The sequence below is a fragment of the Orycteropus afer genome, unplaced genomic scaffold (genome assembly GCF_000298275.1).
Source record: "Orycteropus afer afer isolate SDZICR_OR568_19922 unplaced genomic scaffold, OryAfe1.0 scaffold00281, whole genome shotgun sequence".
Lineage (NCBI taxonomy): Eukaryota > Metazoa > Chordata > Mammalia > Tubulidentata > Orycteropodidae > Orycteropus > Orycteropus afer.
The window spans coordinates 240,012-266,957 of record NW_006921868.1 but is presented as its reverse complement, the minus strand read 5'-3'; the positions used below and the strand labels follow the sequence as shown (position 1 = coordinate 266,957).

Below are 26,946 nucleotides of genomic sequence, written 5' to 3'. Positions count from 1 at the left end.
TGGCACCGATGCTACTGATTCCTGTATAACACTGAAGCATCAAGGATCAAGGTCAGGGTTCCTAAACCCCAACACTACTGACATTTGGGCCCAGATAATTCTCTGAGGGCTGCCCTGTGCAGTATAGGATATTTAGCAGCACCCCTGGCCCATCCACTAGATCCTGGTAACACTCCCTGGCCCCAGTTGTGACAACCAAAAGTGTCTGCAGACATTGTCAAATGTCCCTTGGGAGCAAAACTGCCCTGGTTCAGAACCACTGATCTAGGTTATTGGTTGTAAAAGATGGTTGCACACTATCACCTGGGGAGTTTTAAAACTACTGATGTGTAACACAAAGGAAGCTATTAGCATTAATAAATGGATTCAGCAAGATGGAGGGTACAAGGTCAACATACAAGAATACTGATGTCTGAGTCCTACCCTCAGGCATCCTGAATTAGTTGCTCTGAGTCACCAGCTGGGCATCAGGAGTTCTCTGAGTTCCTCAGGTGATTTTAATGTACAGACAGGACTGAGAACCCCTTGTCTCTTCCATTTCCCAACCTATGGGACCAAGTAGTGTCCCTGCCTCCGGGCATTGAGATGGTAACCTGGTTCCTATAAAACTGGATGAGCACAATACCAACGAACTGCCATCAAGTCAATCCTGACTCACAACAACCCTACAGGACAGAGTAGAACTGCCCCCACAGGGTTTCCAAGGCTGTAAATCTTTATGAAAAGACTGCCTCATCTTCTCCCTCAGAACAGCCGGTAATGCAAACTGCTAATATTTTGGTTAGCAGCCCAGTGCTTTAAGCTCAGCACCACCAGAACTCCTAGATGAGCACAATGGGCAAGTGATTTCTGACAAGAGTGCCAAGTCCACTCAATGGGGAAAGCAGAGTCTCTTTAATAAATGGGGTTGGGAAAACTGGATCTCCACATGAAGAGAAATGACAAGGATCCTTCACTCAAACCATACACAAAACCAAATTCAAAATGGATTAAGGACTTAAATGTGCAAATTCAAACCACAAAATTCTTAGAAGAAAAAGCAGGGGCAATGTTTTCAGGCCTAGTTTCCAACAATGGATCATCTAATATAGTAACAAAAGCACAGACAGTAAAAGACAAAATCAGTGAGTGGGACCTCATAAAAATTAAAAACTTTTGTTCAACAAAAGATTTTACCAAAAAGAGAAAAGAAAAACAATTGATGGGGAGGAGTTTCTTTGGAAAACATATATCCAACAAGACTCAATAATCAAAAACATGTAAAACTTTAACAATTTAACAACAAAAAGACAAATGACACAATCAACATGGACAAAGGACCTGAATAAAAGAGGACACTGAAACTGCCACCAAATACATGAAATGATGATCATCATTATTAGCTATCAGAGAGATGCAAAGACACTCTCACTAGGATGGCTAAAATTTAAAAAAATAATTTTAAAAAGTTTTTTTTTTTAAATACAGAAAATACCAAATGTTGGCAAAGAGCTGGGTAAATTGGAACCCTTAATCATTGCTGGTGGTAATGCAAAATGGTACAGGTGTTGAAAACTGTGTAGCAGTTCCTCAAAAAACTAAAAATAGAACTACCAAATGGCCCAGAAATCCCACTCCTAGGAATATACCCAAAAGACTTGAAAGCAGAGACTCAAAGACTTGCACACTAATATTCATTGCAGCACTATTCACAACAGTCAAAAGGTAGAAACAACCTAAACGCTCACCAACAGATAAACAGATAAAATGTGGTACACACATACAGTGGAATACTACTCAGCAAGGAGGCGTAATGGAGTCCTCATACATGCTACAATATGGTCGGAACTTGAAGGCATGATACTGAGAGAAAGAAACCAATCACAAAAGGACAAATATTATAGGACCTCACTTATATAAAAAGATAAGGAAAGGCAAACGTATAGAGACCAAAGTTTATTAGTGGTTACCAGGAGTAGAACGAAGTGGGGGAAAGTGGGGTTAACAGTGATAGAGAAATTGCATTGTTTAAGTGTAGGGTTGTACAGCTGATTATTGTTACTGCTGTCAATAAACTGTACATCTATAAAAGCTTGAATTGTTAAAAGTTATGTGACAGAAGTATTTACAACAATGACAAAAAAAAAAAAAAAGAAAAGCTGCTGAGGCTGCTTATGCACAACCAAACACTCAATGGGATTTGGTTCCTTGGTTTAGAGGTTTAGGGTCATGGTTTCATGGGACATCTCAGTTAACTGGCCTAATAATGTGTTTAGCGCTTCTGTTCTACCTCCTAGTTTGTTGTGTGTGTGTGTGTGGCGGCGGCTCTTAAAAGCTTGCAAGTGGCTATCAAAACCACAACAACTAGTGTCTATTGAACTAGAAAAACAGAGGAAGAAAAAGAGTCAGGAACAGAAGGAGGATATGGAGTATGTGGCTAATTGCCTCCAATTGCTTTGCCATGAGACCAGAAGAACCAGGTAGTGCCAGGCTATCATTACTAAATATTGTGATCAAAGATTTCATAAAAGAAGCCTGATCAAAAGGAGGAATATGCAGAACAGAATTTCAACTTTCCATGGAATCCAGATATTCTGGAACCAAGGAGGCTGGATGAACTTGTAAAACTACTGCCCTGAAATAATCTTTAAACCTTAAACTAAAAATATTATCTGAAATCTTCTTAAAATCAAATAATAGTTTACCTTAACTACTGAAAAAGGTCTGACTTAAGCACAGTGCTTTTTTAAGATCTATATATATGGGATCAAAGTGACCACAGCACTTGAAAGATTAGAAAGGAACCTTAGGAGGCAGTGAATTTATGTTAAGAGAGAAGGAACAATTCAGAAGAGGAGGGTGAGAATGGTTGCACAACTTGAAGAATATAATCAATCTCACTGAATTGTACATGTAGAAATTGGTGTATGTTTTGCTGTGTATATTCTCAACAACAACAAACAAACAAACAAAACACTGCCATTGAGTTGATTCTGACTCATAGCAACCCCCACTGGGTTTCCAAGGCTGTAAATCTTTACAGTACTAGATTGCCTCATCTTCCTCCCACAGGACAGCTCATGGGTTTGAACCGCCAATCTTATGGTTAGCAGCCAAATGCCTTACCCACTAGACTACCAAAGCTCCTTTATCAACAACAACAAAATAAATAAAATTTAAAGGGGAAAAAAGAAAAAACCGGATGAGCACAAATGCATGCTAAGTACTCTATCACCCAGAGAACAAAAACCTAGAGTTAGAAGCAGCTCAAACATGCACAGAGCAGAGAGGATTTCCACAATCGATCTAAGAAATTCAGTTACCCATGGATGACATGGGAGCTCACGGTTTCTGTACATGCTGTGCATGAAGTCACCTTGGAAGAGTAATGCCTGGTAGTCACATCCTTGCCATCCTTTTCATCTTACCGCTCCAGAAGCTAGGCTTCAGATCTCTACTGTTACGATTAGATTGTGTTCCTTGAAAATATGTGTTGTAATCCTAAAAACTCCTGTACCTATAGATGTAATCCCATCTGTAAGAGAATTTTCTTTTTTTGTTAATGAGGTCATATTAGCATAGGGTGTGTCTTAAGCCTAATCACCTTTGAGATATAAAATATTGGGCATTGAAAGCAAGCACAAACAAGTGAAAGATAAGTATCACATGGAGATCACCATTAAATTGTGTCACTGAAAACTATGGGTTGTGACTTCTGGCAATACCATGGAATACGTAGACAAGCTACCCAGACCCTCTACAACAAAGAAATGAGAAACCAACTGAAACAGATACAGAGGATAATTCTGGAACCCTGAGCTTCCAAGGGAAGGATAAAGAAGTGCATTAAATACTACTGGTAGAAGAAACTGCATAGAAACTGCAAATAAAGAGACAAACAGAGCTGTGGACTGTCAACTGGCCTGACAGCATAGCCATTTTGAGTATCTGCAAGCGATGTTCCAATCAAGGCACCAACCTCAGCTCCACCTGCCAAGGACTACATGGGCAACTACACCAGTGGTAAAAAGAAAGAAAGGTGACAGCAACCATGCCTACATGACCCAACCACATCCACACCTCCTGCAGCCGCACCCAGTGGGTGAGAGCCACCACCTGCATCTGCACCAACTGATCAACAATAGACAGCAGCCAGTACTAGCCCAACCTACCCTCAACTGCTCTAAACAAACAGCTAATAGACATCAATGCACACATTCCTGTTCTCTATCATAGCCATCAGGAGACATGTGGTGAATACCTAAGTGCTCAGGTACCTTCAGTGGACTGAGAGACAGATCAAGGAAATGACAAGATTAAGGAAAACACAAACAAAACATTAGAAGAATTTAGGAAAATGATACAGGAACAAACTGACTAAATAAATGAAAAATTACAAGCCATACAAGAACAGCAAATAGAAATCCAGAAGATTAGTACTAAGATATCAGAAATCAAAAATACACTGAAAGTACAAAGGAGTAGAAATGAAACAACAGAAGAAATGTTTAGTGAAACTGAAGACAGACTCTCAATATTGTTAGGAGAACAATCAGAAAAGAAAAACAAGGAAAAAAAATAAAGAAAGGCTAAGATTTACAAGAGACAAAATCAAGAGGAATAACTCACATATGACTGGAATTCCAGAAGAGGAAGAGACAGACAAAACCACAGAGAAAATCTGTCGGAGTAGAACTTCCCTAGTATGATGAAAGAAGACATTCATTCAAGAAATTCAGCAAACCCCAAATAGGATAGACCCCAAAAGAAACCACCAAGGCATTTTATAATCAAACTTTGCAAAACCAAAGACAAAGAAAGAAGCCTGAAAGCAGCACAAGAGAAAAAGTTATATACAAAGAGCAACCAATAAGACTAAGCGCTGGTGTATCATGCAGGCAAAAAGGCAATGGGATGATATATAAAACCCTGAGAGAAAAAAACTGCCAACAAATAATTATATAACCAGCAAGACTATCCCTAAAATATGATGCCAAATTAGAACATTTCCAAATAAACAGAAATTAAGGAAATTTGTAAAAACCATATTAACCTTATAAGAGATGCTAAAGGGAATCCTTCTGACAGAGAATCAACAACAGCAGACAACAGTTTGTGATTAATACACATAACGACATAACCCAGAAACCAAACATATCTGTTGTGTTGCTATTATGTGCCGTGGAATCAGACCTGACTCATAGTGACCCCTCCTTGGGTTTCCGAGGTGATATCACTACGGAAGTAGATTGCCCAAACTTCCTTCCGAGGAGTGGCTGGTGGGTTTAAACTGCCAGCCTTCTGGTTAGCAGTCAAGTGCCTTAGGCACTACGCCACCAGAGCTCCTAAACCAGATATAGAAGTATCCAAAATAAACTTGCAAGACTGAAAACACGGTATCAGAGATATCAACTTTTAAATCAGGACAAGTACAAAGCAAAAAGAGGCAATAAATAGTGCAGTTACAGAATCTCCAAATTTAGAGGAAATCAAGACGAATTCAAGACAGAACTACTGCTTAAACTCGGAAAGAAAATGATGTATCACAGAGTAACCTCAAAGAAAACTAATAAACCTTTGCATCAAAATAAAAAAGAAGAAAGGCAAAAATATTTACCAGATACAAGCTCTGGTAGCATAGTGGCCAAAGCACTTGACTGCTAACCAGAAGGCTGGCGGTTCAAACCCACCAGCCACTCCTCAGAAGGAAGGTTGGGCAATTCTACTTCCGTAGTGATACTGCCTCGGAAACCCAAGGAGGGGTCGCTATGAGTCGGGGCTGACTTGATGGCACATAACAACAACAACAAAACAATAGCAATGAAAAATAATTTAAAAATTCATAAAATAAGCTCAGCATAGAAAATTATATAGAGCAAAAATATCAGCAACATCACAAAAAAATACAAAAATGACAGCAATAAAGTCATACTTGTCAATAATTACACTGAATGAAAACAGATTAAATGTACCAATTAAAAGACAGAGAGTGGCAGCATGGATAATAAAACATGACCCATCAATACGCTGTCCACAAGAGATACATCGTAGACACAAAGACAAAAATCAAAGGTTGGAAAAAGGTGTATCAAGCAAATGGCAATAAAAAAAGAGCAGGAGTGGCAATACTAATTTCTGATAAAATAAACCTTAAGACAAAAACCACCATAAGAGACAAGAAGAATATTATACAATGATTAAAGGACTAATCAAATAAGAGGACATAATGATAATAAATACCTACACACCTAATAAAAAGACCCTCAAAATATAAAAATCATACTTTAAAAGAGTGGAAAAGAGAAAGAGACAACTCCACAATAATAGTACATACCACTTTCAATGAAGGATGGAACAACTAGAAAGAAATTCTAGAAAGATAAAGAAGAACTGAACACTACCATCAACCCATTTGACCTTACAGACATGTACAGAGCATTTCACCCAGCACCAGCACAACATATACTCTTTCCAGTGCACACAGCACATTCTCCAGAAGAGATCATATATTAGGCCACAAAGCAGCCTCAATAAACTTTAAAACATCAAAATATTGCAAAGCGTCTTCTCAGATCACAATGCTATAAAATTAGAAATCAAGAACAGGAAGATGAAGGAAAAAGAAGCAAACACATGGAAACTGAATATCCTCCTCCTTAAAAACTACTGGGTAACAGAAGAAATAAAAAATGAAATTAAAAAAATTCCTTAAATCACATGAGAATGAAAATGTAATATACCAAAATCTTTGGGACACAGCAAAAACAGTGCTCAGAGGGTTACTTATAAGAATGAATGCACACATCAGAAAAGAAAAGCCAAAATTTACACCTTAATCCACATCTCCAACAATTACAAAAAGAGTAACCAAAACAACAACAAAAAAAGTCTGCACTCATCAGAAGCAAAGAAATAATAAGGGTTTGAGCAGAAGTACATGAAACAGAAAAAGAACAGAAATAATCAACAACATTAGAAGTTGGTTCTCTGAAAGGATTAATAAAATTGACAAACCCCTCACAAACTTAACAAAGGAAAAGAAGGAGAAAATGCAAATAACATGAATATGAAATGAGATGAGCAACATCACAACAGAACCAATCAAAATAAAAAGGATAGTATCAGGATACTATGAAGTGTACTCCAACAAATTTGAAAACCTAGAAGAATGGACAGATTTCCAGAAACACACTACCTACCTAAAGTAACACATACAAAGGTAGAAAATTTGAACAGACACATAACAAAAGAAAAAATTGAACAAAGTCATATAAAAGCTACCAAAAAAAAAAAATCCAGTCCTGATCCAGATGGCTCCACTGGAGAATTCCACTGAACTTTGAGAGCTGACCAATCCTACTCAAACTTTTCCAGAACACAGAAAAGGATGGAATCCTCCCAAACTCATTTTATGAAGCAAGCATAACCCCGATACCAATACCAGGCAAAGACACCACTAAAAAGGAAAATTTCAGACCAGTAGTGCCTAAGGCACTTGACTGCTAAGCAGAAGGCTAGCGGTTCAAACCCACCAGCCACTCCTTGGAAGGAAAGTTGGGCAATCTACTTCTGTAGTGATACCGCCTCGGAAACCCAAGGAGGGGTCACTATGAGTCAGGCCCGACTCAATGGCACATAACAACAACAACAACAACAATAACCCTCATGAATACATATGCAAAAATCTTCAACAAAATCCTAGCCAACAGAATCCAACACTATAGCAAAAAAACATAATACACCATGACCAAGTGGGATTCATACTAGATACGCAATGATGGTTCAACATTAGAAAAACAATGAACTTAACCCAAAGCACTCTATAAAGTCAATGTAATCCAGATCCAGATTCCAACGGCATTCTTTACGGACATGGAAAAACTGGTCATTAATGGTATGAACAGGAAACAGACCCTGAACAAGCAAAGCACTAATGAAGAAAAACAAAGTAGGAGGTCTCACACTGCCCAATTTCAAAACCTACTGGATAGCCATGGTAGTAGTCAACACAGCCTGGGTACTGGTATGACAGACACACAGACCAGTGAAACAAAACTGAGAATACAGTAGATCCATCTATGGACAGCTGATCTTTGACAAAGGACTGAAACCCATCAAATGGGGAAGAGACAGTCTATAATAAATGGTCCTGGCAAAACTGGATATCCATTTGCAGAAAAATGAAACAACATCCATACCTCACACCATAGATAAAAACTAATTCAAGATGGATCAAAGACCTAAATGTAAAACCTATAACCAAAACTTATTCATCAAAGTGAAAACAGGGGCAAATTTAGGGGCCCTATAAAGTGAAACCAAACTCACTGTCATTGAGTCAATTCTGACTCACAGCAACACCCATTGGGTTACTGAGGTGGTAAATCTTTATAGGAGTAAATTGCCTCATTTTCCTTCCACAGAGAGACTGGTAGATTTGAACTGCCAACCTTCTGGTTAGCACAGCGCTACCAGATATTACAGCATCAATAGACTATCAAACATAACCAAAATGCACAAAGAGCAGAAGATAAATTAGATTACTGGGACATTCTAAATATCAAATTCTTATGCACATCAAAAGACTTCTCCAAAAAAAAAGTAAAAAGAGAAACGACAAATTGGGAAAAAATATTTGGCAATGATATATCCAAAAAGGGATTTATTTCTAAAATTTATAGAAAACTTAACACCTCAACCCAAAAAGACAAACAATCCAATTAAAAAATGAGCAGAGGACACAGACACTTCACCAGAGAAGATAATCAGGCAGCTAACAAACACATGAACTACAGAGATGCAAATCAAAACAACAAAAACGTATTATCTCACCCCAGTAATAATAGCTAAGTTCAATAAGACAGAAACAGCAAATGCTGGTAAGGGTATAGAAAGATTGGAAATCTCATACACTGCTGTCAGACTGTAAAATGTACAATCACTGTGGAAAACAGTATGGCACTTCCATAAAAAGTTGAAAATAGAAATACCATTTGATCCAGCAATTTCAGTATTGGGTATATATCCTAAAGAAGAGAGAGTTAGGTAGGGCATGAATAGATATATGTATCCCCATGTTCATCACAGTACTACTCACAACAGCAAAGAGATGGAAACAACAAGTGCCCATCAACGGAGGAACGGTAACCAAACTATAGTACATACACACAATGGAATATCATGCAACATTAAAGAATAATGAAGAGTCAGCGAATCACTTCATAATGTGGATGAACTTGGAGGACATTATGCTGAATAAAGTCAATCACAGAAGGGCAAATATTATGAGTCCACTATTGTAAAAATCAAGAAAAGGTTTATACATGGAAGGAAACTTTGTTGGTTACCAGGGATGGGAGGGGAGGGGAAGAAAAAATTCTAGCTAGGTGAAACATGTATATTGATCTGAGTGAGGAGAAAGGCAATATACCAAAAGTGAGTGACCAGCAAGGTATCACTAAGGAAAAGGAACACATGCACAAGAGGTGCAGACAATAAAGGTAGACACTATTACACACAAACTACTGCATTATCAGTAATCACAAACGTTAATCTACGGGTGGATACACAGGTAAATAGGCAAGAGGAGCAGGAATGGGTACCGGAACAGGAATACACCCATGACCATACGTAGATGTGGCAGACGATATTTCTAATACATATTTGTATGTGCTATGAAAATGACCGTATAAATAATAGAGGTAACAGGGGGCAAAGTTATGATAACTTCTTAGCCACAATCAAACACCTTGAAAGAGTGAGTTGCTGGGCCTGCGAGATTGGGACCATGGCATAACACAGTATACAAAAATATTGTTCTTTGTATATCCTACTTTGTTGAGTAGTAACTGGAGTCTTAAAAGTTTGTAAGACAGAAAACAGCAAACGCTGGTAAGGGTATAGAAAGATTGGAAATCTCATACACTGCTGTCAGACTGTAAAATGTACAATCACTGTGGAAAACAGTATGGAGCTTCCATAAAAAGTTGCAAACAGAAATACCATTTGATCCAGCAATTTCAGTATTGGCTATATATCCTAAAGAAGTGAGAGTTAGGTAGGGCATGAATAGATACATGTATCCCCATGTTCATCACAGTACTATTCACAATAGCAAAGATACAACTATTCGTCTTCCCTTATCTGGAGCAGAGAAGAGGGAAGAAAAGCAAAGATACACGGGAACAATTATTCCAAGGGACTAGTAGTGTTCCATGGAAACCTTAGCCTATATGATGCTGAGACCAGGAAAACTAGATGGTGCCCAGCTACCACTGTCAACCACTCAGAAAGGATTCAAATTTGGAGATCCTAGATAGATAGAGTGGGAGAAAAATGTGGAACAAAACTCCAAATCATAGAAAAGCCTAGGCTTACTGATGTAACAGAGAGTGGTGAAACCCCCGAGAGTATGTCTCCTAGTCACCCTTCAGGACTAGAAGTGAACTCACTTCTGTGGCTTAACTTTCAGCCAAACAATAGACAGGCCTATGAGATGAGCAATTACACCAGGGAGGAACACTGCTTAGAAAATCAACCACAGGAGATCAGAAGGGCAGCATTTCCTAAGGAAAAAAGCTCAGAAGGCAGAAAAGCTTAGGAAAGAAGGACAGAGGGAAAGGTAACCACAAGGAGAAAGTGGAAAGACAGCTGTTACACTGTGGGGATGGCAATCACTGTTATGAATCAAAATGTGTAAGAACTATTGAAAAGAAAAGAAATTTGCTCTGTAAACTTCCCCCAAAATCATAATCACAATAAAAAGTTAATAATAAAACGTGTGTGTGTATGTGTGTGTGTGTGCTGTAAATCCTACATCTGTGATTAAAGAGCCCTGATGGCATAATGCTTAAGCGCATGCCTCCTAATCGAAAAGTCAGCGTTTGATCTCACCAGCCACTCTGTGGGAGAAATACGTGGCAGTCTGTTCCATAAAGATTACAGTCTTGAAAACCCTTTGGGGCCATTCTACTCTGTCCTATATGGTCTCTAAGAATCTGAATCAACGCAAGGGTCATGCAAGGGTAAATGTGTGGTTATAATCCCATTTAGCAACAGATTTTTTTGTTATGTTATAAGGCAGTATTCATGTAAGGTCTGTTTTAAAAACAATCTCTTTTGAGATATATAAGGACCAATTAAGCAAGGAAACAAACAGAGATGGGGGAAGACAGATGCCAGGTTACATGACTGCTCAGGAATAGACGCTGAATGGGAGCACTGGTAGCATAGTGCCTAAGGCACTTGACTGCTAACCAGAAGGCTGGTGGTTCAAACCCACCAGCCACTCCTCAGAAGGAAGGTTGGGCAATCCTACTTCCATAGTGATACTGCTTCAGAAACCCAAGGAGGGGTCGCTATGAGTCAGGGCCGACTTGACAGCACATAACAACAACAGAAGCTGAATAGGGACAAAGACCTTCCCCCAGAGCTGACAGAGAGAGGGGCCTTCTCTTAGAGCTGGTGCCCTGAGTTCGAATTTCAAGCCCCCTAAAGTGTGAAAAAATAAATGTTTGTGTAAGCCACTCACCTGTGGTATTTCTGTTAGCCCTAAATAACTAAGACACCAAGAAATCAAGGAATGCCAGGCTACAGGAGCTGACGTAAGGACCCTCCCCCAGAGCCAACAGAGAACATTTGCCTATAGCTGGTGCTCTGAATTCAGACTTGCAGCCTCCTGAAGTATGAGAAAATATATTCCTGTTCTTTACCATTCGTGGTATTTCTGTTACAGCAAGCTTTAGGAAACAAACACCCCTACAGTCATCCCAAATGACCCAGCCAGGTCCCTATAGGTTTAGAGGTTGCCCACGGGAGACGCCAACACCAGCCATCATGCCACGACCAGCGTCACCTACCTTTCGGTAGACAGCCCCAATGACAGCAGTCTTGATCCTCATGCCACTGACGAAGCAGATATGGAAGTACTGGTGCAGTACAAGGGTCTGGAGGCAGGCAGAGATGAAGAGGAGCACCGTGTAGAAGTAGCCCTGCCAGTCCGGGGCCTTCTTGTCATTGACAAAGCTGATGAGCAGCCTAAGGAGCAAGGACAGAGGCCTGCATCACTGGAAAGCAGCACACTCATGAGGGAAGAGTCTCTCAATGCGAGGTTAGGAGCCCAACTTTCTCCTGGGCCAGCTGGAGGAGATGTCATTCCTCCCATTTTATAAATGGAAGAACAGGTCCACAGAGGTGACTGGACAGTGCAGGGAGCCCAGACAGTTCACAGCATAGAACCTCTGCCCCAGGCTCCATGCACTTGTCATCAGTGAGTTCTTAGTACCCTGAGGGTGACCAAACAGAGAATATTAGGGACAGAGCACAGGTAAGAGGAAAAGAGCATAAATGTGTGGCCCCAGAAAGAGTGAGAGAGAGTAAGGGGCCAGGGGAAGGAATAGAGAGAGAGCAAAAGGAGAGAGAGAGACAGAGATAGACAGAGAGGGGAAGAGAGAGACAAAGAAAGAGGATAGGGAGAGGAGGAGGAAGGAGGGAGAGAGAGGCAAAGACAGATACAGAGAAAGGCAGAGATAGAAGAGAGGAGAAGACAGACAGACAGACAGAGAGAAATAGAGAGGAGAGAAGCAGAGACATCCAGGTAAGACACACAGACCGTGAGAAAGACAGAGTCGGAAAGAGACAGAGGGAGCGGTGAAGAAAGAGAGAACAGAGACCCAGAGAGACAGAGGAGAGGGAGAGAGAGGAGACCCTGTCTCTGACGGCCTGGTTGCAGTTTTTCATTAGCTCGAGCTCTCTTTCACTCTTGGGATACATATACCAAACCAAACTCACTGCCATTGAGTCAATTCCAACTCACAGTCATTCTCATTGGGTTCCCAAGGCGGTGAATCTTTATGGAAGTAGATTGCCCTGTCTTCCTTCTGCGGAGCAGCTGGTGGGTCTGAATCACCAACCTTCTGGTTAGGAGTAAAATGCCTTAGGCACTGCACCACCAGAGCTCCTTTGGAATATATATAGATATAAATGCTTGTAAGTTATAAAGTAAAGTGAGTAAAGACAGGAAGACTTGACTGTAAGCCCACTTGAGCACACCACGGGAGAGAGGTCAAACCAAGGAAGAGCATAGAGGAGCCCAGCTGGGAAGGAAGGGGTCTTACTTTAAGATTTCCGGGCCAGCAAACATCATTAGGTCGTGGAGTGCCTTAAATAAGAAGCTCATGAGGAAGTAGGGCCCAAAGGTCTTGTATAACACCTTGAACAGGGATGGATTCCGCTCCTTCTGGGGGGACTTGACGATCAAAGCCTCCGCCTCCTCATTCACATCCACCTTGGAGCCTTTTGGCTTGGCAGGGTCCCTGGAGGAGTACATAATCTTCACTGGCTGCCTGAAACACAAGGAACATGGATGCAGTGTGGGTTCTGCACGGTACCCAGCTGCAGAACACTGCTACTCAGGGAAGGTACACCAAGATAATAAGTCACCTTAGAGAAGCGGCTTTCAAAGTGGTTACGACCATGGACTCAGGAGCCATGGTTCAAACACTGGCTTGACCACTTGCCAGCTGTGTAACTTTAGGCAAGTTTCTTAATTAGTTTCTTCATCTATGAAATGGGTAGGAAAGTAGGACTTTTCATAGGGCTATTGTGAAGATTAAATGAGCAACTATATACAAAGGGCTCAGAAGACTTTGAAATTCAATACAATCCCTTATCAGAATCCTTGCTGGCTCTTTTGTAGAGATTGATAAGCTGGTGCTAAAATTCATAAGGAAACAAAGAGACTGAGAAGAGCCAAAATAATCTTGAAAAAGAATAAAGTTGAAGGATTCTTACTTTCTAATTTTCAAAACTTACACAAAGCTACAGTAATCAAGACAGGGTGGTACTGGCATAACAACAGACACACAGATCAGTGGAATAGAATACACAGTCTAGAAACAGATTCAACTGATTTTTGGCAAGATCTTGATACCACTCAATGGGAAAAGAATTATTTCTTCAACAAATAGTATTAGGACAACTGGATTTCCAGATACAAAAGAATGGAGCTGGCCCCTACTTCACACAATATATAAAAATCAACTCAAAACAGATCAAAGACCTAAAGGCAAAAGTGTAAATTATAAAACTCTTAGAAGAAAACATGAGGATAAATGTAAATCTTTGTGATCTTAGGATTTTTAGATCCCAAAAAATTGCGATGGATTTTTAGATACGGTATCAAAGCATAAGCAACGAAAGAAAAAATAAACTGAATTTCATCAAAACTAAGAAGTGTTCTGCTTCAGAGGACACTTTCAAGAAAGTGAAAAGACAATCCACAGAATGGGGGAAAATTTTTGCAAGTCAAAAATCTGATAAGGGACTTGTATCTAGCAGACATATGAAAAAAGAACTCCTGTGACTCAATAATGAAAAGACAAATAACCCAACTGAAAGATAAGCAAAGGGTATGAATAGACATTTCTCCAAAGATATACAAATGGCCAATACACACATGAAAAGTTGCCCAACATCATCCGGCATCACGATGATGCAGATCCCAAACCACAACGAGCTACCCAGTCACACAAGCTAAGATGAATAAATCAGGTATCAAACGTGCTCAGGAGGACAGAGAAACTGAAACCTTCACTACTACCGGTGGGAATGTTTAATGGTGCAGCCACTTTGGGAAACAGTCTGGGAGTTCCTCAAAAAGTTAAATACTGAGTTACCATTTGACCTAGCAATTCTCACCTTAAACATCTACTGAAAAGATATGTCTACATAAAACTTGTACACAAAATGTCACCATTATTTATAACAGCCAAAGAGTAAAAACAAATGAAATGTCCATCAATCGTGAACAGATAAACAAAATGTAGTCTGTTCATACTAAAAAAAAAAAAAAAAAAAAACCCTAACTCACTGCTGTCAAGTTGAATCTGACTCATAGTGACCCCTCCTTGGGTTTCCAAGGTGGCATCACTACAGAAGTAGACTGCCCAGCCTTCCTTCCGAGGAGCAGCTGTTGGGTTTGAACCAGCAGCCTTCTGGTTAGCAGTCAAATGCCTTAGGCATTACGCCACCAGAGCTCTATTCATACAATGGCGTATTATTCAGCCATAAAAATGAATGAAGTATTGATACGTGATAGATGCTACAACATGGATGAACCTTGAAAACATTATGCTAAGTGAAAGAAGCCAGTCACAAAAGACATATGATTTTATTTACATGAAACACCCAGAATAGGGAAATCTATAGTGAAAGAAAGCTAGGACTAGAGAGGTTGGGAGTGAGGTGAATGATAACTAAAAGGCATGAGTTTTCTTTTTAGGGTGATAAATGTTCTAAAATTGACTGTGGTGACACACACAACTCTGGATACACTAAAAACCACTGAAATGTACAGTGTGTATATTATATCTCAATAAAGCTCCCAGAATAAAATGTGTCCTTGTTTTTTAGGGATATTTTTAAAAGATGCCATGCACACTACATAATGTTAGTTATTTTACATCAGGGCTAATAAGGAACATAAAACATCACACAACCCAGTTCATTTGTTGTTCAGGTAGAACCTGAGGTTCAGAAAGATAACATGGCTTGTCTAAAGTCATAGAGATATGAGAAAACAGAATACTACAGTCAATTCTGTTCTCCCAGTGCCAACCCCAGCATAGCCAGCCTCCAATGATTCTCACATCTTGGTATTTATGCTCCTGTGGCATCCTCTCCCACTCAGAATAGGGTAATGTGGAAATGATGGAGGGTTACTTTCAAGACTAGGCCATAAAAAATATTGTGGCCCAGACCTACTGGACTAATTAAGACTGGAGTGCTCTCCGAGAGTACTGCCTTGAGATACTCTTCAAACCACAAATGGAAACTAACCCCTAAGGTCACCTTGTAGCTAAATAACAAATTGGCTAAAAAAATAATGAAAAGTACCTATAAGTACCGTGCTCCTTTCAAATATCACCTACATGAGAGCAGATGGTCAATAATAACTTTAAAACAAAGATGAGAATGTAAGGAGGCAGGGAAACTAGTTTAATGGAAACAGAGCAACCAGAACAGAAATAATGAGATTGTTCACACACTGTGAAGAATGAAACCAAAGTCACTGAACACCTGTGCAGAAACTGCTGAATGGGAACCTATACTACTGTATAAACCTTCACCAAAAACATAATAAAATATTTTTTTTAATAAAAAACAAAAACACATTGTGGCTTCTATTTTGCCCTTGGATCAGTCAAACTGGGCAAGGCCAGCTGCCATGCTGTAAAGACACTATTCAGCCCTCTAAAGAGGCTCACTTGGGGAGACCTCGCCAGTAGCCAACACTAGCTTGCCAACCACGTGCAGACTGGAAGCAGTTCCCCAACCTAGTCAAGTCTCTAGATAACTGCAGCCCAATCAACATGTTTACTGCAACCTCATGAGAGACCCTAAACTAGGATCATCCAGCTAAGTTATCTCTGGATTCCAGACTCACAAAAATTGTATGAGGTAACAAATGTTCATTGTTGTTTCAAGCTGCTATGTTTCGGGGTCATTTGTTATGCAGTAATAGATACCAATGGCACATAACAACAACAATAGATACTGATATACCCCTAGTTTCCCACTCCCAAAAAAGTCACATGGCTCCATCTCCAAAATACATTTCTAAGCTTAATATTCACCCAATCCTAACATTTACAATTTATAGGATTCTTCCACAGCCTGAATTCAATGAGATATTGATTTTTAGAAGACTTTGGCTTGTCTTCATCGATGCCATATCTGACCGTCTGAACCACCTGAAACTCCCCCCAACGGACCACAGTCTCCTAAAACATCCTGACCCTCCCCTCTGTCCCCACCCCAAACTACGGGCATTGGTCAAGGCTCAGTTAGTCATTATCCTTCTCCTCTGTGCTTGTTGCTACAGGAATGGCCTAGGAACACAGGCATCATCCCCAACCCCCCCGCCCCCAGTCTCTAGGTCCAATCAGTCACTCCTAGGATGCATCTAGTCCATCCACTTCTCTCCATCTTCAGTCTCCACCCATCCAGGTGACCATCACTGATGTTTCCTCGTTGGTCTTCCCACTTCCTTCCACCCTTGTGCCCTGATAATCACATCCTGCCTGGCAGTCAGTGGGATCTTCCATAAAATGCATCACTCCCCTACTCAGACTCCACTCATGGCTTCCCACTGCATCCAGTATAAAGTCAAAAGCTGGTAACCTACCATCCTGCTGGGAGGATGTATTAGTTTCCTCTGGCTACTCTAACAGATCACCACAAACTCTGTGGCTTAAAAAGCAGACAAATCTAATCTCTTACAGTCCTGGAGATTAGAAGTCTAAAATGGGCCCATGGGCTGCATTCCTTTCTAGAGATTTTAGGGGAAAATCTGTTTCCTTGGCTTTTCTACTTTTGCGAGGCTGCCTACATTCCTTGGCTTGTGGCTGCTTCCTCCATCTTCAAAGCCGGCAGCATTGCATCTTCTCTGACTTCCCTGTTTATTACAACGACCCTGTGGTTGCATCAGATCCATGCAGATAATCCAGTATCATCTCCCATGCCCAAATCCTTAACTTGTCACATCTACAAAGTCCCTTCTGCCATGTAAAGTGACATGCTCACAGGTTCCAGGGATTAGAACATGGATGTCTTTAGGGCCTTTTATCCATCATCCTACAGAGGATTGTTTCTGTTTTTTACATTATATCTACTCATGTTACCTATTTCCCCCTGAAGCTGGGTATACAGCCAGGATCTGTACTATTATTTTTTCTAACCTACATAAACATTGTTGACAAAGAGAGGAGATAGCCAGGCACAGAGAAAGGGAGTTGCTTAGCCGCCACCGGTTCTCTGCTCTACTTCCTGAGTTGTGCCCTGGTCCAAGGCCCAGGTGGGATGCTGCCAACCCAGAAACAGCAAGCACCATGCTACTATTTGTGTCCAGGCAGCAGGGTGCCCAAGGGCCAAAGAGAAGGTCTCGGGCAGGCACAGTGGAGGAGGTTCAGCCCTAGGTGGCAGAGAGCCAGTACAGTGGAATAGACCAGATAAGGCTGAGCTGGAAAAGAACACTATCTAGCAAACAAGAGGCCTACAAGGAGCTCCCAAAGCGGAGAAGAAGGCAGGTATGTGAGTGGTTCTGCAGGGAAAGGAAAGCTGGGTGGAGAAGGTTTGAGTTAGAAGAGCTTTGCCTAGATCAGGGAAACCAAGAAGGTGGGAAGTAGAGGTCTGAGAAGGAAAGGGGTCTGCTGACTGGTCCTAACTTCAATGTGGGCAAAGATGGCAAATGGCAGTTCATCCTCTCAGGTGTTCTGGGCCAGGCAGTGAGCAGACCCCCACGTTTGATGAGGGAAACAGATGAGCAAACATGGCCTCATAAGCCCATATGAGAGGTGCTGTCATGGGGCTGGGTGTAGTCTCAAAGGTTTCCAGGAGGAAGTGACATCTAAGTTGAGACCTGAAGGATGAGAGAGAAGGTCAGTTCTAAGCAGAAGGAACAGAATGAGCAAGGTTTGGAGCTAAGAGTTTTGAAAAGAGGTCAGGCAGCCCCTCTGAGAACTAAAAGAACCCCAGCCTAGCCAAAGCTGAGTGCAAGGGCTGAGAGAGTGATGGGGGCAGAAAAGGGCTGTACCATTATCTGAGGGAATCAGAACTTGAGCCAAAGGGCAATGGCAGCTACTGATGGGCCTGTTCGTCATTTTTGAGATAAACATCTTTAATGTTTCTGTGAAGGCAAAATCCCAAATTTAAAACAGGTCTTCCTTCAATAATTCCAAATTTTCTGGTTATATTCTGAGCATGGTTTTTGAAACATGTTATCAAACCAATCACAGAAGGGCAGGTTTGATTTGCAATTACAGAAAATGAATTGCATAAACTTAATGTACATTTTTACTCTTCTCACAGCTAATAATAAATACAACAGTAGTTTTGTAAACCACATATGGGAGTAGCAAGACACATCAGTCCCTCCAGAAAAATATAGCTCTCACTAGATTTAGAATACTTTGCTTACAGATATAAATGACTCAAGATAGTTCTTCCTGTTTTTTCTGTTTTGTTTCTTTGGTGGTTTGTTTTTGTTTTACATGTTTTTGTTCTCAAAACCTACGGTTCTTAAGGGTGGCTGTTTTACAAATTTGTGTTCTGGGCTTGTCACAATGATGGATTGGGGATGTTCTGTGATGCAGAGGACAGTCCTGGATAAAGAAGGTTCCACCAGACGTCCACGTAGGTGAAAGCCCATTTAAAATCACCCAAATATAGAGGGGGAGCTCTGGTGGCATAGTGCCTAAAGCATTTGACTACTAACCAGAAGGCTGGCTGTTCAAACCTACCAGCCACTCCTCGGAAGGAAGGTTGGGCAATCTATTTCCATAGTAATACCATCTCGGAAACCCAAGAAGGGGTCACTATGAGTCGGATCCGACTCGACAGCAGTGAGTTTGGTTTGGTTTGGTGTGGCACAAGTGGTTTCTGATCAGCTGTAACTTAAAGGTTCGCTGTTCAAACCCACCTACAAGCTCCGTGGAAGGTCTGGCAATCAAGGTGCTTCCATAAAGGTTACAGTTAAGAAATTCCTATGGAGTAGTTCTACTCTGTAACACATGGGGTTGTGAAACTAAGATCTGATTCAACAGCAGTGGGTTTGTTGTTGTTGTTACTGTTATTAAGTTCAGACATAAAATCATACATGCTATGTATTTTATACAAATTTAAATAGGCCACGAATTTTCAGGACTGCTACCACTGGGCAAATTGAGGGGAAACTGTGTTTTATTTGGAACAGTGCCAACTGCTGGGCACCACTTGGCAAAGCCCAGTCTTCAAAAGCAGTGATATTTCTACTGCTTTTATCAGCAAGAGCACATAGACTGGGTCCCGTGGGGCTTGTAGCGTCCTAGTCATAGTGATTCTTCATTTAGGACTCTTCATTGTATGTTCTAGTGAATGCCTGGACATGTACATACTGAAATGCCTGCCATGTATTATAAAGCGAATTTTCTTTATTCATAGATTCTATATTTGCAAATTCTCCTATTCACTAAAGCATATTTGTAATTCCAAAAGCAATATTCACAGAGTTTTCAGTCATTTGAGGACACACACCCAGTGGCAAAGGATGTAAGTCACTCACGTTCCCAGCTGAGGTCAGACAAGGTGATGCCTGCCTTCCTGTTTCAGCTCTCAGGCTATCAACAAGTATCTTCTTCATGTCTACCTGTTGGTGGTGGCTACCGTGTTACTTAGTGCCATGTTTATCAGATTTCTGTGTTTTTTGCTGGTGATTTTGTTGTCTACAATGGCCCCATGCATAATGCTGAAGTGTTGTCTAGTGTTCCTACCCACAAGAAGGCTGAGCTGTTGCACTGTGGTAAACTGTAGTCAATGTCATGAGGCAATGTGTATATGAACTGCTGTATGGAAAGTGAATTTGCTCTGTAAACTTTCACTCAAATCACCATTAAAAAAAAAAAAAAAGGGGGCAGATGTGATGTGCTTTACGGAGAAAATACATGCTAGTTAGAAAAGCTCATTCAAGCGTGAGTTATAGAGCTGTTAATCATAAATTCAATGCTAATAAATCAACTATATTAAATAAGGTAGCATTAAACTGAAAACACATATAAAACAAGATTATATACTGATTGGTCAACAAAAATATTTTGACCAGAGGCTCTAATCCTAGATTGCCCCTAGGAGCTATGGTTCAAAATTCACTAATCCAACATCCCCAGGGGTGTTACAGAACATGGCTACCATGAATAACAAGAACTAACTGCACTGCCTGTCAGCTCTCTCTTAGAGTATTTCTTAAATTACATATGCTGGTAGGTTATTTTTATTCTTATATTTCCTTAAAATAAAGTATAAAGGAGGTATTGCACAATCTTTGTCTGAAAAGGGGCAATAGGTCTGAAACGAGAAAATATGTGTGTTAGTTTTGAGCAGAGAGCCACTGCTCAAAATGTGCATTCTGGAGAGTTTCACTTGGTTTGCCTTTTGAATTCCTTTATGAAATGGAGAGAATTAAGTTAAATGATCACCCTTTCTTTAAACATTAGTGTTTTTTAAAATTTAGCTTTACTAAAGTACAACTAACATAAGATAAACAGCACATATTTAAAACGTACAATTTGATGGGCTGTGACATGCATATGCTCATGAAAGCATCAGCACCACCAAGATAATGAGCACAGCCAAACCCCCGAAACACTCCCTCTGCCTTCCCCCTCTTCACTGCCCTCGCTGCCCGGCAGCACAGGCAACCACTGATGTCACTTCAGTTACCACAGATAAGTGTTCCTTTTCTAGAACTGTATATAAATGGAACCAACTGGTATGTGCCCTTTATCATCTGGCACCTTTCACTCTGCATACACGGGAGATTCATCCATTTTATTGCATATATCAATAAAAACCCAAACCTACAGCCGCCAGTTGTGACTCACAGTGATCATAGAGGACACAGTAGAACTGCCCCACAGGTTTCTCAAGGCTATAATCTTTTATTATTATTATTCTATTATTATTTTTTTTTATTTTTATTATTTTGGTGAAAATTTACAGAGCAAATTCATCTTCCATACAGCAGCTCAGATACACTTTGTCTCATGACATTGACTGCACTTTCCCACAATGCAACATCTCCCCTCTCCCTCCTCCCCATAGTTACCTCTTCCCCTGTATCCTTCCCATGTACTCCTGCCCCCGAGCTGTCTCCTGTGTATACATAGCCTTTCTATTCTCCCATGATTGATCTGTATTGTAAATGTTCAGCTCATATGCCTGACTTTTGTTGGGCTGGAAGCCACAGGAGTTCAATTCCAGACCTGAAGGGCAGCTAGGGGCCACAGTCTCAGGGGTTCCATCAGACTCTAGTATACCAGCAAACCTGGTCCTTCTTTTTTTTTTTTGATTTTGAGTTTTGTTCCACATTGTTCTCCCACTCTATCCAGGATCTCCTCTATAGATCCCCCTCCGAGTGGTTGACAATGGTAGCCAGGCACCATCTAATTCTTCTGGTCGCACAGTCATACAGGCTGAGGATCACATGGTACACCGATCCCTTGGACTAATTGTTTCCACACACCTTTGGTTTTTTTCATTCTTCTTTGATCTGGATGAGGAGAGACCCACTGTTGCATCTAGATGACTGCTTGCAAGCTTTTAAGATCCCAGTTGCTACTCGTCAAGGCTGTAATCTTTACTGTAGCAGACTGCCAGATCTTTCTCCTATGGAGCAGCTGATGGGTTCAAACCACTGACATGCTGGTTAGCAGCCAAGTACTTAACCACTGTGCCACCAGAGCTCTTTTCAATAGTTCACTCCTTTTCACTGCTGACAAGTATTCTGTTGTGGGGTATGCCACAGTCTGTATATCATTCACTTGTTAATGGGTGTCTGGGCTATTACAAATAAAACTGCTATGAACATTTGTGTTGTGTGTATTTTTTTTGTGAAAATAAATGTTATCTCCTCTTGGAGTACAATGGCTGGGTTGTACAACAGGTATGTTTAACTTTTTAAGAAGCTGTCAAACTGTTTTTCAGAACAGCTGTCCCATTTTCATTCACCAGAAAGCACAGGCCAACGGAGGCTAATGTGGCCTTAACCTCCAGGTGACCATAAGTTGAAGAGAAATTTCCATTCCATTGTGTTAAACTCAAAATCACTTAACATAAGCTAGTGGGAGATGGGAATGGGAGTCACTGGTGAAGGGCTGTTTGTTTGGGGTGACATAAAAGCTGGATATGGACAGTGGCAATGGCTGTACAATATAGCAAATGTAGTTAGTGTCAGTGATGTTATGGTTAAAATGGTAAACTTTTGGTTTTATGTATTTTAGCACAATAAAATGTCTCTAAAAGCAAGTACTGAACACAAACCAATGACACACCGGGTTTTAAAACCCAAAGGTGGTGGTGCCAGTGCAGCTCAGATGTGACTTTTAAGTCACTCTGGCTGCCGTGAGGAGAGCTGAAAGAGCTGAGACCACGGCCCAAAGCCAAGCCAGATGACATGAGACACCCATCAGCTCACGGCCAGCACAGGCGTGCTCCTCCCCCTGGCCTGTGTACCAGTGGCCACTCCACGCTACAACAGGCCTCCCCCAGCCCAGGTGGTAGGTAACAGGTCAAGATCTGGCTCTTTAGCTGGGAACAAAGTGAGTGAGCCATTGTGCCAACATCCCAGGGCCACACAGATCCAAGCTGAGAATCCCTAAAGACCACAATAAGAACACAACAGGCTCCCTCAGGTGGCCCACTTTGTAGTCTGGTGAGTCAGTTCCTACCTGGTCCTCTCTTGCAAAATGGAAACACCCAGGCTGGTGCCTTGCCCAGCTGAATAAACACAAAATGTACAGCTAATTCCTGCCTAGGGTTTACCTAGGGCGACGGCCCAGCTTATCAGATAATGTTTACCACATAGAATTCTCAGAAAACCCTCTGAGTTCAGATAAGAAGAAAATGGAGGTTCTGAGATATCAAAGAACTTGCTCATGGATAGGCAATACCTAAATCCCCAGCCTGGTCTTCCTGCTTCTACTCTCATCCCTACGACCTATGTTTCCTAGGGCAGCCTAAGGGATCCTTTGTAAAGCAGAATTCAAGTCACATACTGCTCTGAATAAAATCCACCTGTGCCTTCTCACATCACAGCCCATGAGGCCACAAAATGACCTCCAGAGAATACAAAGGTATCACTCGTACTATGCCACCCACCACAGGGAGAGGACCCAAGCAAGCAACAAGGCTTGGGTAATGATGAATGGTGAAATCCTAGAGAAGAATGTCACCTTCTCATCACAAAGGGCGTTGTAAGCCAGGCTGGAGGGAACCAGGGAACTTGCCTCTGCCAAGGACCTCCACCTGGGTCATATCTATTAGACTCAGCCAGTACTATATGGACACATACCAGCAAAGCCCTCGCAATGCTCAGCACAGGTGCCCAAGCTCTAGCTGCCTGGCTCAAGACACACTCCTGTGTTATCACAGCCATCTCAAACGGTCACAAGGCCCTCTGCTGATGTCCTAGCAGCCAGATGCATGGATGTCCTAAATTCCCACCCACTTCCTTGGTTTGAGGTCCCTAGTGGTACAACAGTTTGTGCTTGATGACTAAGCTAAAAGTGGAGGTTCAAACCCCCCAGGAACACCACAGAAAGGCCTGGTGATTTGCTTACATAAAGATTATAGCCAAGAAAACCCTTTGGAGCAGTTCTACTCTGTAACATGTGGGATTATCTTGAGTCAGCATCAACTCAATGGCAGTGGGTTTAGTTTTTTGGTTTATGCCCTAGCTTGACCTCAGATGTGTCATTTGGATGTTCTCAGAATGTAGTGAAGAATGGGACCTCTGTTACAGGGTTTTGTTTCCTGCAAATCCAACTGGTCTGTAGGGAACCAGACACACAGACAAGCCCATTATCAATCAGTTCCAGCAAGGTGAACAGCAGGCCTGCTCCACACCAAGCGCTAAGAAGAACAACAGCTACACTTTACCACCACAGCTCACTGTCCCTATGACACTCTTCATCCACATCCTAGCTCCTCTGCAATCAGGATGTATCTTAAGTCAATGACACATCCTAGTTTAACTGGCAGCATTTTTCTTTCTTATTGGCACATAAAACAATTTATCTTATAATTGACAATAGATTTGATGCAATGTGGTCTGTATTGGGGGTGTGGTGGGTGGCCTGATGTCAAGCAACCTCATATAAGAAAGGGCTACAGCATACAAGGAGCAGAGTCTAAATCCCAGGACAGTCAAAGATAACCTGATCGGTGCTTCTTTGGCTAAACACCTCATGAAATGAGGTCCAGTCATTTGCTGCCATGTTGTACACTTACCTGGAGACAACAGAAACCCACAAGGCCAAATGCTTAGAGAAAAGCAGAGGAAATGAGGCTGACTCGAGGAAGCATACCCAGTGAGTGTTGTGGCAAAAAGAATCAAGCACTTGCTTGGTGGGCATTTTTCTTTTTTCTGTCCAGATCGCTTTAATGATATGTACCATTCAGCCCCATTTTACAGATGAGCAAGGTGGCTGACAGAAGTGAAACAACTTGCCCAAGCCCACAAAGTTGCTAGGGCAGAACTTGGACTCAGGCCCAGCCCACTGTTTTAGGCCACGGTATGGGAAGTAGGTGGCCAGGCCATCCTGGAGAGATGTCTGGCTTCTCAGGGGCAGGAAGACATACACTTACTTTCTAGACTTGGCACATTCCTTCTTCCAGTTCTTCACTAAGACAGGCACAACCTGCTCTGATGTGTCCTCCTTGTTTAGGGACCAGAGGTCCGTGCTCTCCAGTGGCTGGCGGTAGCCTTGAACCACCAACCTGCGGCCAAGGCAAAAAGGGAAGGAGGGAGGGAGTGAATGTCTGGGAGGAAGAGGAGGATGGCACATTCAATCCCCATGGCAGTCACTCGAGGCAACCAAAGGCAGCTGTACAATTGGGAAGAACTGGATATGGATGGATATTCCAAACTAACTGCCACTGAGCCAATTCTAACTCACAGTGACCCTACAGAGCAGAACAGAACTGCCTTATGGAGTTTCCAAGGCTGTAAGTTTTATGGAAGCAGACTGCCACATCTTTTTCCTGTGGAGTGATTGGTGGGTTCAAACCGTCAACCTTTCATTAGCAGCCAAGCACTGAACCACTATGCCACCAAGGTGCCATGGATAGGCATTTGGCCACAGCATATAACTACTGCTAAATCTGTTAAGTCACCCAGGAAAAATAGGCTTTTATTTTTTTCTTTTTAGAGATGAATAAAGAATATTCAAGAAGGAAAAATCAAGATGGCTACAATTTAAAATATTTTTTTAAAAATAAAGAAAATATGGTAACACGTCAATCGTTAAGCCTCAGTAAGTTTCATCGATTGTTAAAAGCTTTCAAAAGGGCCTGAAAACTTAAATGTGGTATTTAATTTGTTATTCTGAAACAATTTCAAACTTGCAGAAAAACTGCATGAATCAAACAAAGAATTCTTCATTCCCTTTACCTAGTTCATCATTGTTTCTGTCTTGCTACATTTACCGTATCATTCTCTATTACTATGTATCGCTATTCAAACATGCAAACACAGTTTCTTCTGAGCCATTTGGAGTAAGCTAGAAGTTCAAACCCACAAGCCACTCCTTTGGAGGAAGGTTGGGCAATCCCACCTCTGTAGTGATACCGCCTCGGAAACCCAAGGAGGGGTCGCTGTAAGTCGAGGCAGACTCAACAGCACATAACAACAACAACAACAACAGAGACTCTTTACCCTAAATATTAATTAGAACTGTGTTCCCCTAAGAACAAGGGCATGCTCTTACATAACCAGAGTATGATGATTAAAATCAGGAATGTTAGCATCGATGCAGTAGCCTACACTACACTACATTCAAATGACACTAACTGTCTTGACTATGCTCTTTAATAGTACTTTGAAAAATAATTCAAGTGTAAGTTTAAAATTTTTAATTAAGAAAATAGATGTTTGCAAAGAGTTTATAAAGACAAGGAATGACAGTTATTAAGGGAAGAAAAACAAAAACCAAACTCATTGCCAGAGTCAATTGAAGACTTTACAGAGGAGCCCTTGTGGCGCAGTGATTAAGCCCTTGGCTGCCAACAGAAAGGTCAGTAGTTCAAATTCACCAGCCACTCCACGGGAGAAAGATGTGGCAGTCTGCTTCCGTAAAGATTATAGCCTTGGGGCAGTTCTACTCTGCTATACAGGGTTACTACGAGTTGAAGCAACTCACAGAAACGGGTTTGTTTTGGTAATCTTTATGAAAGCACACTGTCGCATCTTTCTCCTGCAGGGCAGCTGGTGGGTTTGAACTGCTAATCTTTTGGTTAGCAGCTTAGAGCTTAACTACTGCACCATCGGGGTACCTTATAAAGGAAAAAAAAAAAAAAAAGATTTGAATAATGTCCAGAAAAAGATGCTGCTAAAAACAATGTGCAGAAAAAGATGCTGCTAAAAAGGAGACGTCAAAA

At 41.3% G+C, this 26,946-nt stretch overlaps 1 protein-coding gene across 1 annotated transcript in view; it reads right to left on the bottom strand.

The window, feature by feature from the left end:
• The window catches only part of ABCC1 (ATP binding cassette subfamily C member 1), a 180,480-nt gene that overhangs the window by 108,424 nt on the left and 45,110 nt on the right, over window positions 1-26,946 (bottom strand). The window contains exons 7-9 of the mRNA XM_042782274.1: window positions 25,156-25,287; window positions 13,095-13,322; window positions 11,838-12,015 (exon numbers count right to left, since the gene is read on the bottom strand). Coding sequence (XP_042638208.1) covers window positions 11,838-12,015; window positions 13,095-13,322; window positions 25,156-25,287 — 538 coding nt within the window. The remainder of the gene's footprint in view (window positions 1-11,837; window positions 12,016-13,094; window positions 13,323-25,155; window positions 25,288-26,946) is intronic.